This window comes from Sardina pilchardus, chromosome 1 (assembly GCF_963854185.1).
Source record: "Sardina pilchardus chromosome 1, fSarPil1.1, whole genome shotgun sequence".
Taxonomy (NCBI): Eukaryota; Metazoa; Chordata; class Actinopteri; order Clupeiformes; family Clupeidae; genus Sardina; species Sardina pilchardus.
In genome coordinates this window covers 49,942,960-49,957,541 of record NC_084994.1, presented here as the reverse complement: position 1 = coordinate 49,957,541, position 14,582 = coordinate 49,942,960, and the positions used below count along the sequence as shown (strand labels likewise).

Here is a 14,582-nt window from a genome sequence, read left to right as displayed (position 1 = left end):
TGTGTTTTTAAATCCAGATATCATTTGTGAGTGATTGTCATCAGGTGCCACCCATAGGACCTCCATGATAGTGTGTTGACATGGATCTCTATCTGTCCTTCTGACTTGTTAATGTCGACAGGGAAGCTACTTTGAAGTGTAATATTTAATCACAACAACGCATAGGATGTTTGTAGCATATCTTCAGAATTGTACACTGCACACTGTATACGCCGTCTCTATAAATAACTCAATCCATCACATAGATCCCTTGCAAACAGACCTGGGGAAAGCTAGATGAACAGTGCTGGATGTGTTGATAACCTCTTGTCAGCGGTGTTTTCCAACCATGTCATGATGCTTGTTTTGCAGAGGGGAGTCTGGGGCAGGAAAGACTGAGAATACCAAAAAGGTCATCCAGTATTTGGCAGTTGTGGCCTCCTCCCACAAAGGCAAAAAGGACACAAGTGCTGTAAGTATCCGCACAACTGTGTCCAACACAAGATGCTTTCACGATAACTGTCAAACAAGGTTAATCTCACCCTATCTCACCCTCAGTAACATATGGTACTTTTAAGACATGTATACATATTGTAGTTACACATGCAATAGCATTTTTAGGACATTTAGTATTGTATGAGTTACAAGATGCATGAATTAGAAGCTCTATCTCAAACCAGGGATTAGAACCATGCAAGTCTATAGGACAGCAAAAGTACTGTAGCTTTCAGTGTGTAACTGACCTGAACTAAGTGTCAGCCGTAATAGGATTATATAGGATTTGTGGTGCGGCAGAACTGGGTAACTCTATGCTATAAATGTTTAAGCTTTAAACCTTTGCCTTTCAACATATCATTCCCAGTTTGTGTCCATATCCTGACAGTAGCATCGACTAGCTTGCAGGACCCTGACTGTGATAACATTGTATCACAATTTCCCTCCAAATAGAAAACAGACTCAGGATCGGGTTTGTCTTTTGTGAGTATAGGGGATTGCTTGGAGTTTCTTTGCGTGTGTGTGTGTGCAACTTTTGGGTCAAGAACTACTGCATGCTGGAGTTGGTCACTGCCATTGAACTAAGGAGAGAATAAAGACTGAACTGTGGTCTAGTAAAGAGGGGCCTTAATTCACAACCCCCAATAGGACTCACTCAGAGCTAGCTTAAATACCATGCAGTTGATCTGTGACTGAGACGTCATGAACAGTATCTAAACCCGGTATACAGTGTTTACCCACTGCCCTATGGGTATCCATGGGGGCGCCATGAAAGTTCTCCCCCCCCCCCCCCCACCTGAGATCTCTTTAACTCTTTCACTGCCAGAGTGAACACCTGGCATTGAAATGGTAAAGTCACCGGTCCGTCCCTGAGCACAGTGTGAGCATGCCGTCCTCCTTTCCTGATGTCCTTCCACAGACCTCATGCCTTCCTTCATCCACCTATACCCATCATCCAGAGCTCAAGCAGTAACGCCCTCTGTCAAGCCCAACACCTGTGCTGTCTGCTGTAATGCCTTGTAATACGTTCACCATGCATTCCATGTTGCCATAAACCGTAAACACAAACCATCAGGCTAACTCAAAATATTTGAGAAAACAACTTACCTGATTTCATTATTTACTCAAGTCAATTTAAATTGAAACTAATTATTGACACCTTTATATTTAAGGTGATTTCAGGCAATTAAGTCAATAGTATCAATTCAGTAAAGTTCACTGCACATAACTATGCAGCATTTAGCAAATATATCCTGCTTCTCTCACAACTGAACCATGGACAGTAGCCTAGCCTATCAGATAGAAGTACATTGAACTGCCATCAGTAGGAAAAACATAGATGTACAACACATCTGGGCAGTAAAGCCTAAAGCTGTGACTGACAGGTGAGCTAATCAATGCTGTTCATCAATACTTGACCAAATACATATGTGAAATAGTCCACTAAAAAACACCCATATCCAATATTGTGTCAGTATTTCAGTGCAGTCAATACTATCAAATGTACACACCCTGAAAACTATATTTGATCATTTCAAGGCTTTCATCATCAGTGGAACGTATACAGACTTTCGGAAGTCACTCAAATACACCACATAGACATGTGCCAATGCATAGTGAAGGTGTTAGAAAACATTATCAGTATTTAAATACCCTTGGGCTTCACAGATGGTGTTACAGGTTGATCTGTTGAATACCTGTAGTTTTTAGTACTGGTACACCTTGATGCACAGTGTGGATTTTTAAGCACCTTCTGTAATAATGTTTTAAACCATGACAAGGATGTCCAGGGTGCTCTTCTGAAACCTGTCATGTCACAGTAGGAAACAGCTTTGTGTTTAGTGTTCCTTGTTCCCCCCTGGTGAGTTCAGTGGTACGGTCCACCCTGTGGTGTTATCAACGCACCTGTATTATGATCAAGTGCCTCTACATTTCCTGCAGGAGTTTGATAAAATGGCTGCCGTGTATTTCTTAGACACTCTGGCAGAGCCTGCCCTCCGATCCCTACTCTAGCCAAGCAAATCTTATCCTCTCTAATCTCCTTTTGTCCTCCATCGTTTCAACAGTCCTTTCCAAGACCTTTTCTGTCTTCCTTTGTTTCCATACTGTCTCTCTGTGCTTCCCTCTTCTCTTCTCTTCTCTTCTCTTCTCTTCTCTTCTCTTCTCTTCTCTCTCTTTCCTACCAGTGTGTGAGGCAGCAGGACTGTCCCTTCCTGTGATGAGAAGGTTCTGGTATATATCTTTTCCTCTTCTCCCTTAAACATAAAAGAAATGCAGTTTTGACAGGTTGTCTTGTTTATGCAGACTTTGTGTTATCATATAGTCTAGTCATACAACGTTTTAATTGCACATCATTTAGACAGTGTTTGGCTCACCCTATAGGCCTGCAAAAACACTGAGCAGTCAGCTGTTTGTTAACTTTTAATCCTTCAACGTTCTGACTCAAGAAAAACACTCTAATACGGCTTTGGCAGAAATACTGTGTAGTTTAGATCTGTCTGTTCTGTTTGGATTGAAGATTCACAGGTTCTCCATCATCTGGACTACTTCTTTAGTCAAAAAGAATTTGAAATATGGTCCAACAATGCTCTAAAAGGATTGTGTAGTTTGGTGAAGTTATACAGACAAGAACTTTGACAGTCACCAGACTGGTTGAATTGAAACAATGCTCAAAGCCCCCATTAGCTAGAAAATATTGCATTCTGCCCATATAATCCTAAATTACTGTCACTGCTCTGTCTGCCCCATCTCCGTCTCAAACGGTCTGCTTGTCTTATGCTGTGTTGTTGGTGACTAGTATGAAAAGTACTTTTGTAGAAAAACTGAATTATAAGTTTAATCTTCTGACACGTGAACAAGCCAGCAGTCCATCTTTGATCAGACACATTGGACCCACCGAAATGGGCACTGTGTCCTACTATATTACTGACCTTCAGTTTATCCTGTTCGACCTGTCCGAGACCAGAGGCCAGTGTAGACGTGCTGCTGGACCTTGGCAGTGTGCTGTCCTCATTTCCACAATCATGCTCATGAGCTCCGGAGTTGACACTAAGTAGTTGTGAGCACGTCAGCTGGCAAGGTGCACACTGGAGTACAATGAGAGGGTTGAACTTTGTCTGCCTTGAGCCTCCGGACAGAGCGGCTCTGTAGCGGGAGGGACTAGTGTGGGTTTGGGTTTTTGTTTTTTTTTCTCATCTGGCCCTTGGGTCATTGGTTGGGGGCAGATTGTTTGAGAAGCATGTGACTGGTAGAACACTTACGCTGTATCTGCATGATTTCTCTCTCTCTCTCTCTTTCTGACCACCCCATCATGCCCATGTTTCTCAAGTCCAACTGAACCGTGTGATGTTGATACTGTAGGGAGAGCTGGAGAAGCAGCTGCTGCAGGCCAACCCCATCCTGGAGGCCTTTGGTAACGCCAAGACCATCAAAAATGACAACTCCTCCAGATTTGTGAGTTATGATCCCAAAAACAGTTGAACATAACTACTATCAGTAAAGTATACACATAGCCTGATATGCTGTATATACTGCACATTGCATACTACATGTTACTCACGGCCTCTTACTGTCTCTTTACAGGGAAAATTTATCCGCATCAACTTTGACGTGACAGGCTACATTGTTGGAGCCAACATTGAAACCTGTATCCTAAGTGTGTGAAAGCGGCTGTGGAACTGAGACTCAAAACCCAGAGCTGAAAACCTCACTGCTCCATTGTTCTCACTGTCCTATGACAAATCACAAGGGGTTACACCTGAGATGAAGCAAACACTAAAAGGCTGTTGGCACATTAATAGAAGACGTGAGGAGTGAGGGGAAGCTAAAGGGAGTGGTTACTCTGACGTGTATCACTCCAATACAAGATTAATGTTGAACCCAAGATTCTTACCTTTAAGCCAAAACCAGCCTTTACACCTTAGTGTTAAATAAAAGATAGCTGTGACATGCTTTGGGTTTCACCTCAAACACTCACCATTAACTTTAAGACAAGTTCATAATTGCAGTTCCTAAGAGTTTCAGGAATATCCTTGACAGGCAAACTTCTTCAGACCTGCTGGAGAAGTCCCGCTGTATCAGACAGGCCAAAACGGAGAGAGCCTTCCACATCTTCTACTACATGGTGGCTGGAGCCAAGGACAAGTTACGAGGTATTGGGCGTTGATTATGTTAACATTCCTACCATGGAATGTGTGGATTATGGATTACAATTAGCCAGCATGATAGTATTGACAACATGCCATGTAGTTCTTACTGATGAAATAACCCAGCTGAAGTGACTTGATGATGTCCCAGGTCTGCAGACCATTGTATGAAACCTCAGGTAGCTTATGGTTCTGGATCCATGTTGATGTGTTTTCCAGAGGACCTGTTGCTGGAGCCGTGGAACAAATACCACTTCCTGTTGGAGGGTCATGTCCAGGTGCCAAGTGCCCAGGATGATGACATGTACGACGAGACCATGGAGGCCATGGACATCATGGGCTTCACAGAAGAGGAGAGGATAGGTAATGCTCTTCAAGAGAAAGTAGCCATTGGAAGACAGTAGTGTCAACATTACATTGAGCTGTCCGGTGTGGTGTTCCGTCCTGTCCTCAAGCTCCTCACCTTTCACCTCTATGATCTGCCCCTCAGATGTCCTCAAAGTGGTGTCCACTGTGCTGCAGCTGGGGAACATTGAGTTCAAGAAGGAGAGGAACCAAGAACAGGCTACCATGCCAGACAACACAGGTGACTAACAGGAAAACTGCACTCACATACATACAATGTTTTAGGGAAACCTAAATGCACGTTTGTCTAATGACAAACCTAGGTCCATAGGTCACTGTTGTACTCCTTTGTTTGTCCTCAGCTGCCCAGAAAGTGTGCCATCTTCAGGGCGTCAATGTCATTGACTTCACAAAGGCTATGCTGACACCTCGCATCAAGGTGGGGCGAGAGGTGGTGCAGAAAGCCCAGACCAAAGAGCAGGCTGACTTTGCGGTGGAGGCCCTGGCCAAGGCCATGTTCGAGCGTCTGTTCCGCTGGATTCTCAGCCGCGTAAACAAGGCTCTGGACAAAACGAAACGCCAGGGTGCTTCTTTCCTGGGAATCTTGGACATTGCCGGGTTTGAAATCTTTGAGGTTTGTGAATTTCTCACACGGTTAGAAGTTTGTACACATTGAATAGAATTTTATACAATTACAGACCATGTTCACAAGCTAATGAAAGCCATCTCTTCACAGGATAACTCCTTTGAGCAGCTCTGTATTAACTACACCAACGAAAGGCTGCAGCAGCTCTTCAACCACACCATGTTCATCCTGGAGCAGGAGGAGTACCAGAGGGAGGGCATCGAGTGGAACTTCATCGACTTCGGCCTGGACCTGCAGCCTTGCATTGAACTAATTGAAAGACCAGTTAGTGTCCTAAAGCTTGTTTTTTAAGTGAATAATACAGATGGCATTAGATGTTTCTATGACTAAATAGAAATATGATGTTTGCTTGGTAATTCTGAACTTTTGTCTGTGCTAAATGCCCTCAACAGAACAACCCTCCTGGCATCCTGGCCCTGCTGGATGAGGAGTGCTGGTTCCCCAAAGCCACGGACGTCTCCTTTGTTGAAAAGCTTTGTAACACACATAGCAGCCACATTAAGTTCTCCATCCCCAAAAAGCTGAAAGACAAGACATTGTTTTCTGTGCTTCACTATGCTGGAAAGGTACTGTGCACTCTCTGCCACCTGTCCTTGCCTCATTAACTGTCCACAGATGCTAATGAATACCCTGGAATGATATGGATCTTCCACATTATCACTGTTTAGGTGGACTACAATGCCTTTGCGTGGCTGACGAAGAACATGGACCCTCTGAATGACAACGTGACTACATTACTCAGTAACTCTTCAAATGCATTCATGGCTGAATTGTGGAGAGATGGTGAGAAGCTTGACCTTTAATTATAATGACAGAAATCAATTATGGCTCAGCTCAAAAACATGTCGTTCCTGAATCTATTTTAATTAGTTTTTTAAGTCAGAATTTTGGTGAAGACCTCCAAAGAAGTTTATTGGAATATCCGCTAATCAAATACAATATGTGCTCTCACAGCTGACCGCGTTGTGGGTCTGGACACCTTAGCCAAGATGTCGGACAGCGGACCCAGTTCCTCCAAGACCAAGAAGGGAATGTTCCGCACAGTGGGCCAGCTCTATAAGGAGTCGCTGACCAAACTGATGACCACTCTTCACAACACCCAGCCAAACTTTGTCCGCTGTATCATCCCCAACCACGAGAAGAGGGTGAAGTTTTGCTCTTGTGCCATTTTTAAAGACGTCCACTCTAATTTTCGCTTATTTATGGACAAACCTCTGATAAACAAAACCTTTATCATTCCTACACTAACATGATGTCATTGCATCATTGTGTATTTCTTTAAATGTCCTCCATGACTGATTCTAGTTCCCTCATTCCCACAGGCTGGGAAGCTGGATGCTAATCTGGTGCTTGAGCAGCTGAGGTGCAATGGTGTGCTGGAGGGTATCCGTATTTGTCGCCAAGGATTCCCCAACAGAATTGTCTTCCAGGAGTTCCGGCAGCGGTAAAATGCCAATGTTCTAATTTTAGGACGATTAGTTTGAGGAGGAATATTTTAATCCTTTATTTTTTATTTGTTGTGATATTGATTCTATTCTTGATGCTGCTTCCCATAGATATGAAATCTTAGCTGCAGGTCATATCCCTAAAGGCTTTATGGATGGCAAACAAGCTTGCTGCGTCATGGTGAGTCTACAAAACAAGCCAATCCTCATACGGTCATTATCATGATCCACCCACTATCTAACTATATTTTACACAGATTCCAAAGATACAGAAAAGTTCTAGTCGCAGGTTCTGTGCTCTCTGCTGTGAACATCGGCTGACCCATTTCTGTCCCCAAACAGATGAAGCACCTGGATCTGGACGCAAATCTGTTCCGGATTGGTCAGAGTAAGATCTTCTTCAGGACAGGAGTCCTGGCTCAGCTGGAGGAGGAGAGAGACATGAAGATCACAGTCATCATCATTGCCTTCCAAGCCCAGGCCAGAGGATTCCTGGCCAGAAAGTAGGAATATTTATCACAGATTCATCTTGTAATAAAGAATTGAATCCATATATTGTTGCTGGTGGTGTGCTCAACATCTACCATTGCCTAAAGCAAGACTGAAATTGTCAATTGTACTACAGGGCATTCGCCAAGTTGCAACAGCAGCTGACGGCCATGAAAGTCATCCAGAGGAACTGTGCCGCCTACCTCAAACTCAGGAATTGGCAGTGGTGGAGACTCTTCACCAAGGTGAGTGAATGAGATCCAGGTTAGTTTTCCAAAAATGAAAACCTCCCATGAAATGGTGCTTGATTTAGAATCTTCACATGATTAATTCAGTATCAGAAATTCCATTATGTGAACATCCCCTCCTTGTATGTTTGGAGGCAGCCATTATTGTAATCACTGTAATGAGTGGGCCAGTTCAGTTGTGTTAACTAGTCCCCTGTCTGTGTCTTCAGGTCAAGCCTCTGCTCCAGGTGACCAGGCAGGAGGAAGAGATGACCATGAAGGAGGACGAGCTGAAGAGAGTGCAGGAGTCAGCACAGAGGTTCGAGGTCGAGCTCAAGGACATCACCTTAAAGCACACTCAGGTACACGCACTCACCTGCCACCTCAGCGTGTGCCACTGTGTTTATTGGCCACAGGTTGGCAGTTCTTGTCCACTAACATCATATTTCAAAGCTTCCTCTTGCATATTAACTGTGCCCATTTTGCAGAAAACATGAATCCATTCATTTTAGTGGTTTGGCAAGTAGACGTTTTCCAGTAACCGAGCTCACCTGCTGGGTACACCCAGGGCTGCAGTGTAGTTTTACCCTGCTGTTGTGCCCCATCTGTAAACACCCTGCTGTTGTGCCCCATCTGTAAACACCCTGCTGTTGTCTCCTTCTCCAGCTGGCGGAGGAGAAGACCCAGCTCCAGGAGCAGCTGCAGGCTGAGACCGAGCTGTACGCAGAGGCCGAGGAGATGAGGGTGCGTCTGGCCAGCAAGAAGCAGGAGCTGGAGGAGATCCTGCATGAGATGGAGTCCCGTCTGGAGGAGGAGGAGGACCGCTCCATCCTCCTGCAGGAGGAGAAGAAGAAGATGCAGCAGCAGATGCAGGTCCAGCTGCTAACCATTCACCATACCACATGATTTATACACATTCACCATACCACATGATTTATACACATTCACCATTCCACATGATTTATACACATTCACCATACCACATGATTTATACACATTCACCATACCACATGATTTATACACATTCACCATACCACATGATTTATACACATTCACCATTCCACATGATTTATACACATTCACCATACCACATGATTTATACACGTTAATACAATGTGTGTTGAGTAGGCTGTTCCGTAACAAACCTATGTACTGTATCAGTGATGACCTCAAAAGCAAAAGAAGTAGAAGGACACTCAAATATTCAGGACTAGGCCATTCCACATCTTTGTATTTCCTTAAGGTTCTGATGTTCCTGATGTTCTCTCTCTCTCTCTCTCTCTCTCTTTCCCAGGATCTGGAAGAGCACCTTGAGGAAGAGGAGGATGCTCGCCAGAAGCTGCAACTGGAGAAAGTCACCTGTGAGGGCAAGGTCAAGAAACTGGAGGATGACCTCCTTGTTATGGATGACCAGAACGTGAAGCTACAGAAGGTAACTACTATGCCATGTAGCAATATTAATGAACTGTGCAAATAGCCACTACACTCAGTGATGAAAAACACAGCATAAATGTAACCTTTGGATGTTTCTGTTTCATAGGAAAGGAAGATGCTGGAGGAGAGGGTAGCGGACATGAGCTCCAACTTGGCAGAGGAAGAGGAGAAGTCCAAGAACCTCACCAAACTGAAGAACAAGCACGAATCTATGATCTCTGAAATTGAGGGTAAGTACGCATATCGTCATTAAAACATCGAAATAAGAGTTGTGGCAGCTTTCACACAAATAGAAAATGAATGAAGCATGGAAAGCAAGAAAGCAGATAAAAGGTTTCGTAAGTCATAGAGCTGTGAAAAGCCATAGTAACATGACACAATCTGAGAAGGAACAGCATATGACTGGATGTGTAACATGGGAACGTGTTCTTGATCTCTAGTCCGACTAAAGAAGGAGGAGAAGAGCAGGCAGGAGCTGGACAAAGCCAAGAGGAAGCTGGAAGCTGAGTCAAATGACCTGCAGGATCAGATAGCTGACCTGCTGCAACAAATCGCCGATCTGAAAGCACAGCTTGCAAAGAAGGAAGAAGAGCTCCAGAATGCTTTGTCCAGGTTAAACTCTACAGAAGTTTTAACATTTTGCTTCAAAGGGTTCACCATTCAAAGACATAATTGGCTGTAATGGGCCTAAATGGTCTTGTTTATTTCAGTTACATCAGTTACAAGTCCTGTTTGTTCTGTATGCTAGGCTGGAAGATGAGACAGCTCAGAAGAACAACGCCCTGAAGAAGATCCGTGAACTGGAGGGGCACATCTCAGACCTGCAGGAGGATCTGGAATCAGAGCGCTCTGCCCGCAACAAAGCTGAGAAGATGAAGCGCGACCTGGGAGAGGAGCTGGAGGCCCTCAAGTCCGAGCTGGAGGACACGCTAGACACCACCGCCACCCAACAGGAGCTCAGGTGCGCTAGCCTTTATGCATTTTTACACATTTTAAATACTTTTATTAAAAAAAGAAAAAACAGATTCAAGCCTTTTGAACTCTCCCAAGGTGTTATACCACCTCAGAACTCCCATCTCTATAGATGTTTTGTTACCACTCTTCGATCAACATGCAGATGCAACCAAAAGCAATGAGTTAATCCAGGCCGAAAAATAAAAATCATACTGATAGTCAAAACCAAAAAGTAACGCACTTTGGTTACTAAGGAAAATATTTACACTGCATTACTCTCCATTTCATGGACTAGATGGCCATCTAACCGCTGTCTAAGTCATTATGTTTGTCAGACGAAAGCCTAAAAGTAGTTTTATTATTATCTTGAAAGCTAGTAGTTTTTCCATTTGGTTCAAAAACCATTTGGTGTGAAACAGTGGAGGGAAGGTGTGGAGTTTGACGAGCTGTCTTGCTTGATGTCTGTCTCCAGGGCCAAGCGTGAGCAGGAGGTGACCATGCTGAAGCGGCAAATGGAGGATGAGGGCCGTAACCACGAGGCTCTGGTGCACGAGATGAGGCAGAAACACACCCAGGTCGTGGAGGAGCTCAACGAGCAGGTGGAGCAGTCCAAGAGGGTAGGTGGATGCTGAACAACATGTCAGCTTTATTGTTGGAAGTTGTGGTGCTCAATAACTGTCCATGTGTAATAGTGAATGTGCAGTCAACAGCCGGAAACTACAACATGTTCATCTGATGCTCACAGGTGAAGTCCAACCTGGAGAAGGCCAAGCAGGCTCTGGAGAAGGAGACGTCGGAGCTGCACATCGAGATCCGCTCGATCAACACAGCCAAGCAGGATGTGGAGAACAAGAAGAAGAAGCTGGAGGGCCAGCTGGGTGACCTCCAGTCCAAATACAACGAGGGCGAGAGGCAAAGGACAGAGCTGACCGACAGAGCCTCCAAAATCACTGTGAGTGCAATTTAAACAGTTGACACAAGTTACAATGATTGATATTACGTGGTACGTTACCATCGTACTTTGATTATGTCAGGCAACAGAGATAAACTTGTTTGTAATCGAGCCCCCAAAGCCTCTGCTATCAACAAAGCTTGCACAGCTGTATAAACTCTGCTACTTTTTCATCACAAAGTGTCAGTAATCTGTCGAGAAGCAGCTTGGAAGCAGGCCTGACCACAGTCAACCACAGTTTTGGCTCGAAAACAACTACAGTTATTTGATTGCTGTGATTTAATTCAGCGTTGTTCACATTCTAAGTGTATGGGACAACCATGACGTGTCTGCACAAAAGAGTTGTAGTTTGCCTCATAGAACAGAATATGCCATTCAAATTGACACATTTTCTACCTTGTCATCGTAGGTGGAATTGGAAGGTGTGACCAACCTTCTCAACGAAGCGGAGGGTAAGAACATCAAGCTGAGCAAAGACGTGGCCGGTCTGACCACTCAGGTCCACGACACACAGGTGGGTTATCAGTCCTCCTCTCCCTCATCGGTCATTTTCACACACTTTGTAATGGACTGTAAACCCTAAATCTCACTGTGTGCCTCCAGGAGCTTCTGGCTGAGGAGACCAGACTGAAGCTGCAGTTCTCCACCAAGCTGAGGCAGATGGAAGATGACCGCAACAGTCTTCAGGAGCAGCTGGACGAGGAGGCAGAAGCCAAGAGGGCCGTGGAGAGACACGTCACCACGTTAAACATCCAGGCGAGTCTACCGTCTCATAACGATCACAGTCAACCATCTCACCAGCTATTTGTGAGACTGTGGGAGGGATTATGTGAAAATGAGACTAATCTCGAAATGATTGATATGTGAAATCCACAGCTGTCAGATTTCAAGAAGAAGCTTGATGACATGTCTGGAAATGTGGAGGCGCTTGAAGAGAACAAGAAACGGCTGCAGCGAGATCTTGAGGCTTCCAACACACAGTATGAGGAGAAGGCAGCAGCTCATGACAAGATGGAGAAGACCAAGAACAGGCTCCAGCAGGAGCTGGAGGATGTCCTGATGGATCTTGACAATCAGAGGACCGTCGTCTCGAACCTGGAGAAGAAGCAGAAGAAGTTTGACCAGGTCAGTTAATTTAAAATATTGTATAATCCATCAATCCAATCAAATAATCAATAACAATAAGTCATCAAATGCCTGTCATAATCAATCACCGTCAAAACTATTTCAGTGTGCATTACACATGCTTAACTTGTAACAAGCACTTAGAACTTAACCAAGAACTTAGAACTAAGCTAACCTCAAGTATTTCCTCAGATGTTGGCAGAGGAGAAGAGCATCTCCAGTAAGTACGCTGATGAGCGGGATCGGGCTGAGCAGGAGGCGCGTGAGAAAGAGACCAAAGCGCTGTCTCTGGCCCGGGCACTGCAGGAGGCGCAGGACTCACGCGAGGAGCTGGAGAGGGTCAACAAAGGCCTGAAGGCTGAGATGGAGGATCTGGTCAGCTCAAAGGATGACGTTGGCAAGAGCGTAAGTTCATCCCATCTCAGATACTTTCTTCATGAATGTGATGAGGAGCCTACCGACTGTTTTGTTAAATAAAAGACAATGGTTCTGTTGTTGTTGCTGTAGATCCTCCTGTGATGATAGCCCATTGTCCTTGTGTTGTAGGTCCATGAGCTGGAGAAGTCCAAGCGTGGCCTGGAGGCCCAGGTGGACGAGATGAAGACTCAGCTGGAGGAGCTGGAGGATGAGCTGCAAGCAGCAGAGGACGCCAAGCTGCGTCTGGAGGTCAACATGCAGGCAATGAAGGCCCAGTTCGACCGGGACCTAATGGGCAGAGACGAGATGGGAGAGGACAAGAAGAGGCAACTTGTGAAGCAGGTACGCGGCTGTCTTTCACGCAGAAGAATCTGACCGACATATTTTCTTTGGCATGTTCTACGTTTCCTTGGTCTCTAAAAGCAGTAGAGAATTTGAAGGAGCTGCCTGTTCTCTCGGCAGGTGCGTGAGCTCGAGACAGAACTGGACGACGAGCGCAAGCAGAGAGCCAGCATGGCGGCAGCCAAGAAGAAGATGGAGGGAGACGTGAAGGACCTGGAGGACCAGATCGAGACCTCCAACAAGGGCAGAGATGAGGCCATCAAGCAGCTCCGCAAACTCCAGGTGAGACGAACGCCAGAGCTTCTGAAGTCGTGAAGGAGTGTTTTTTGACTATAGCTAGGCTAACTTTGAGCTTCTATCACAGGGCCAGATGAAAGACTACCAGAGGGAACTGGATGATGCTCGCTCTGCCAGGGAGGATGTTCTCTCCACCGCCAAGGAAAGCGAGAGGAAGGCGAAGAGTCTGGAGGCAGAACTGATGCAGCTGCAGGAGGTACCGAACTTTCGTTCACTCGACAAGCTATCAGGAGGATATCTAGAATTAGGCTAGGTCTGAAAGTGGTGATTATACTTCTTTGTAGGACATGGCTGCCGCAGAGAGGGGAAAGAAACAAGCCGAGGCTGAGAGAGATGAACTTGCTGATGAGCTTCACAGTAACACCTCTGGAAAGTAAGTCTGACAGTATTGCTGTTTTAATGATATTAAAACATGAATGCATTAAATGCTGCTACATGCTAAAAGACGCATATGCATCAAAGCCCTCCTTACTTTTAATCATGACACAATTTTTGGAACATTTCCAGGTCAGCCCTTGCAGATGACAAGCGGAGATTGGAAGCAAAGATTTCTCAACTGGAGGAGGAACTGGAGGAGGAGCAAAGCAACGTGGAGCTAGTCAATGATCGTCTGAGGAAGAGCTCGCAACAGGTAACGTTGGAGACAACAGCACAACTGAACTGAACTGAAAGCACTAAGAAGGTATCAAGGTCATAAACATCTATGAGTTACCACTGGAATGATATGCCAATGAGGTAATGGAAAGTAGAATAGTAAATGATCATATGCAGCCAGAACCACAGATGTGGAAGAAGTTGTTCAAGCCACAGGAGATGATATAAGACAAAATACATTTTGTTTGCGTTGTCTCTTTCAATCACTTCAGGTTGACCAACTGACCAATGAGCTTCAGTCAGAGCGCTCCACGTCCCAAAAGAATGAGAGTGCACGGCAGCAAATGGAGAGGCAGAACAAGGAACTCAAAGCCAAATTACAGGAGATGGAGAACCAAGTCAAGTCCAAGTTCAAGTCCTCCATCTCTGCCCTCGAGTCTAAGGTGGCTCAGCTGGAGGAGCAGCTTGAGCAGGAGAGCAGGTTAGTACACCAATATACTGCACTATCATATGCACTGTGTGATATGTGAGCAGGAGAGCAGGTTAGTACACCAATATACTGCACTATCATATGCACTGTGTGATATGTGAGCAGGAGAGCAGGTTAGTACACCAATATACTGCACTATCATATGCACTGTGTGATATGTGAGCATGATCTACAGTCATGTTGCCTAATAACAGAGGTTGAGGTAC

At 45.0% G+C, this 14,582-nt stretch overlaps 1 protein-coding gene across 2 annotated transcripts in view; it reads left to right on the top strand.

Moving 5' to 3' along the window:
* myh11a (myosin, heavy chain 11a, smooth muscle) overlaps positions 1–14,582 on the top strand; it is a 30,393-nt gene that overhangs the window by 11,967 nt on the left and 3,844 nt on the right. Inside the window, exons 5-38 of one of the 2 annotated variants that reach the window (XM_062548383.1) lie at positions 352–451; positions 928–957; positions 3,835–3,927; positions 4,057–4,120; positions 4,527–4,625; positions 4,839–4,982; positions 5,110–5,205; positions 5,327–5,598; positions 5,701–5,874; positions 6,003–6,176; positions 6,279–6,393; positions 6,565–6,755; positions 6,933–7,054; positions 7,167–7,236; positions 7,398–7,558; positions 7,681–7,789; positions 8,002–8,133; positions 8,438–8,644; positions 9,066–9,203; positions 9,312–9,435; positions 9,646–9,817; positions 9,954–10,166; positions 10,632–10,776; positions 10,905–11,111; positions 11,521–11,625; positions 11,715–11,867; positions 11,988–12,236; positions 12,429–12,641; positions 12,783–12,995; positions 13,116–13,277; positions 13,360–13,488; positions 13,577–13,665; positions 13,800–13,923; positions 14,159–14,367. In XM_062548383.1, the coding sequence (XP_062404367.1) occupies positions 352–451; positions 928–957; positions 3,835–3,927; positions 4,057–4,120; positions 4,527–4,625; positions 4,839–4,982; positions 5,110–5,205; positions 5,327–5,598; positions 5,701–5,874; positions 6,003–6,176; positions 6,279–6,393; positions 6,565–6,755; positions 6,933–7,054; positions 7,167–7,236; positions 7,398–7,558; positions 7,681–7,789; positions 8,002–8,133; positions 8,438–8,644; positions 9,066–9,203; positions 9,312–9,435; positions 9,646–9,817; positions 9,954–10,166; positions 10,632–10,776; positions 10,905–11,111; positions 11,521–11,625; positions 11,715–11,867; positions 11,988–12,236; positions 12,429–12,641; positions 12,783–12,995; positions 13,116–13,277; positions 13,360–13,488; positions 13,577–13,665; positions 13,800–13,923; positions 14,159–14,367 (4,998 nt within the window). The remainder of the gene's footprint in view (positions 1–351; positions 452–927; positions 958–3,834; positions 3,928–4,056; positions 4,121–4,526; positions 4,626–4,838; positions 4,983–5,109; positions 5,206–5,326; positions 5,599–5,700; positions 5,875–6,002; positions 6,177–6,278; positions 6,394–6,564; positions 6,756–6,932; positions 7,055–7,166; positions 7,237–7,397; positions 7,559–7,680; positions 7,790–8,001; positions 8,134–8,437; positions 8,645–9,065; positions 9,204–9,311; positions 9,436–9,645; positions 9,818–9,953; positions 10,167–10,631; positions 10,777–10,904; positions 11,112–11,520; positions 11,626–11,714; positions 11,868–11,987; positions 12,237–12,428; positions 12,642–12,782; positions 12,996–13,115; positions 13,278–13,359; positions 13,489–13,576; positions 13,666–13,799; positions 13,924–14,158; positions 14,368–14,582) is intronic. The other variant, XM_062548388.1, reaches the window with a different exon arrangement.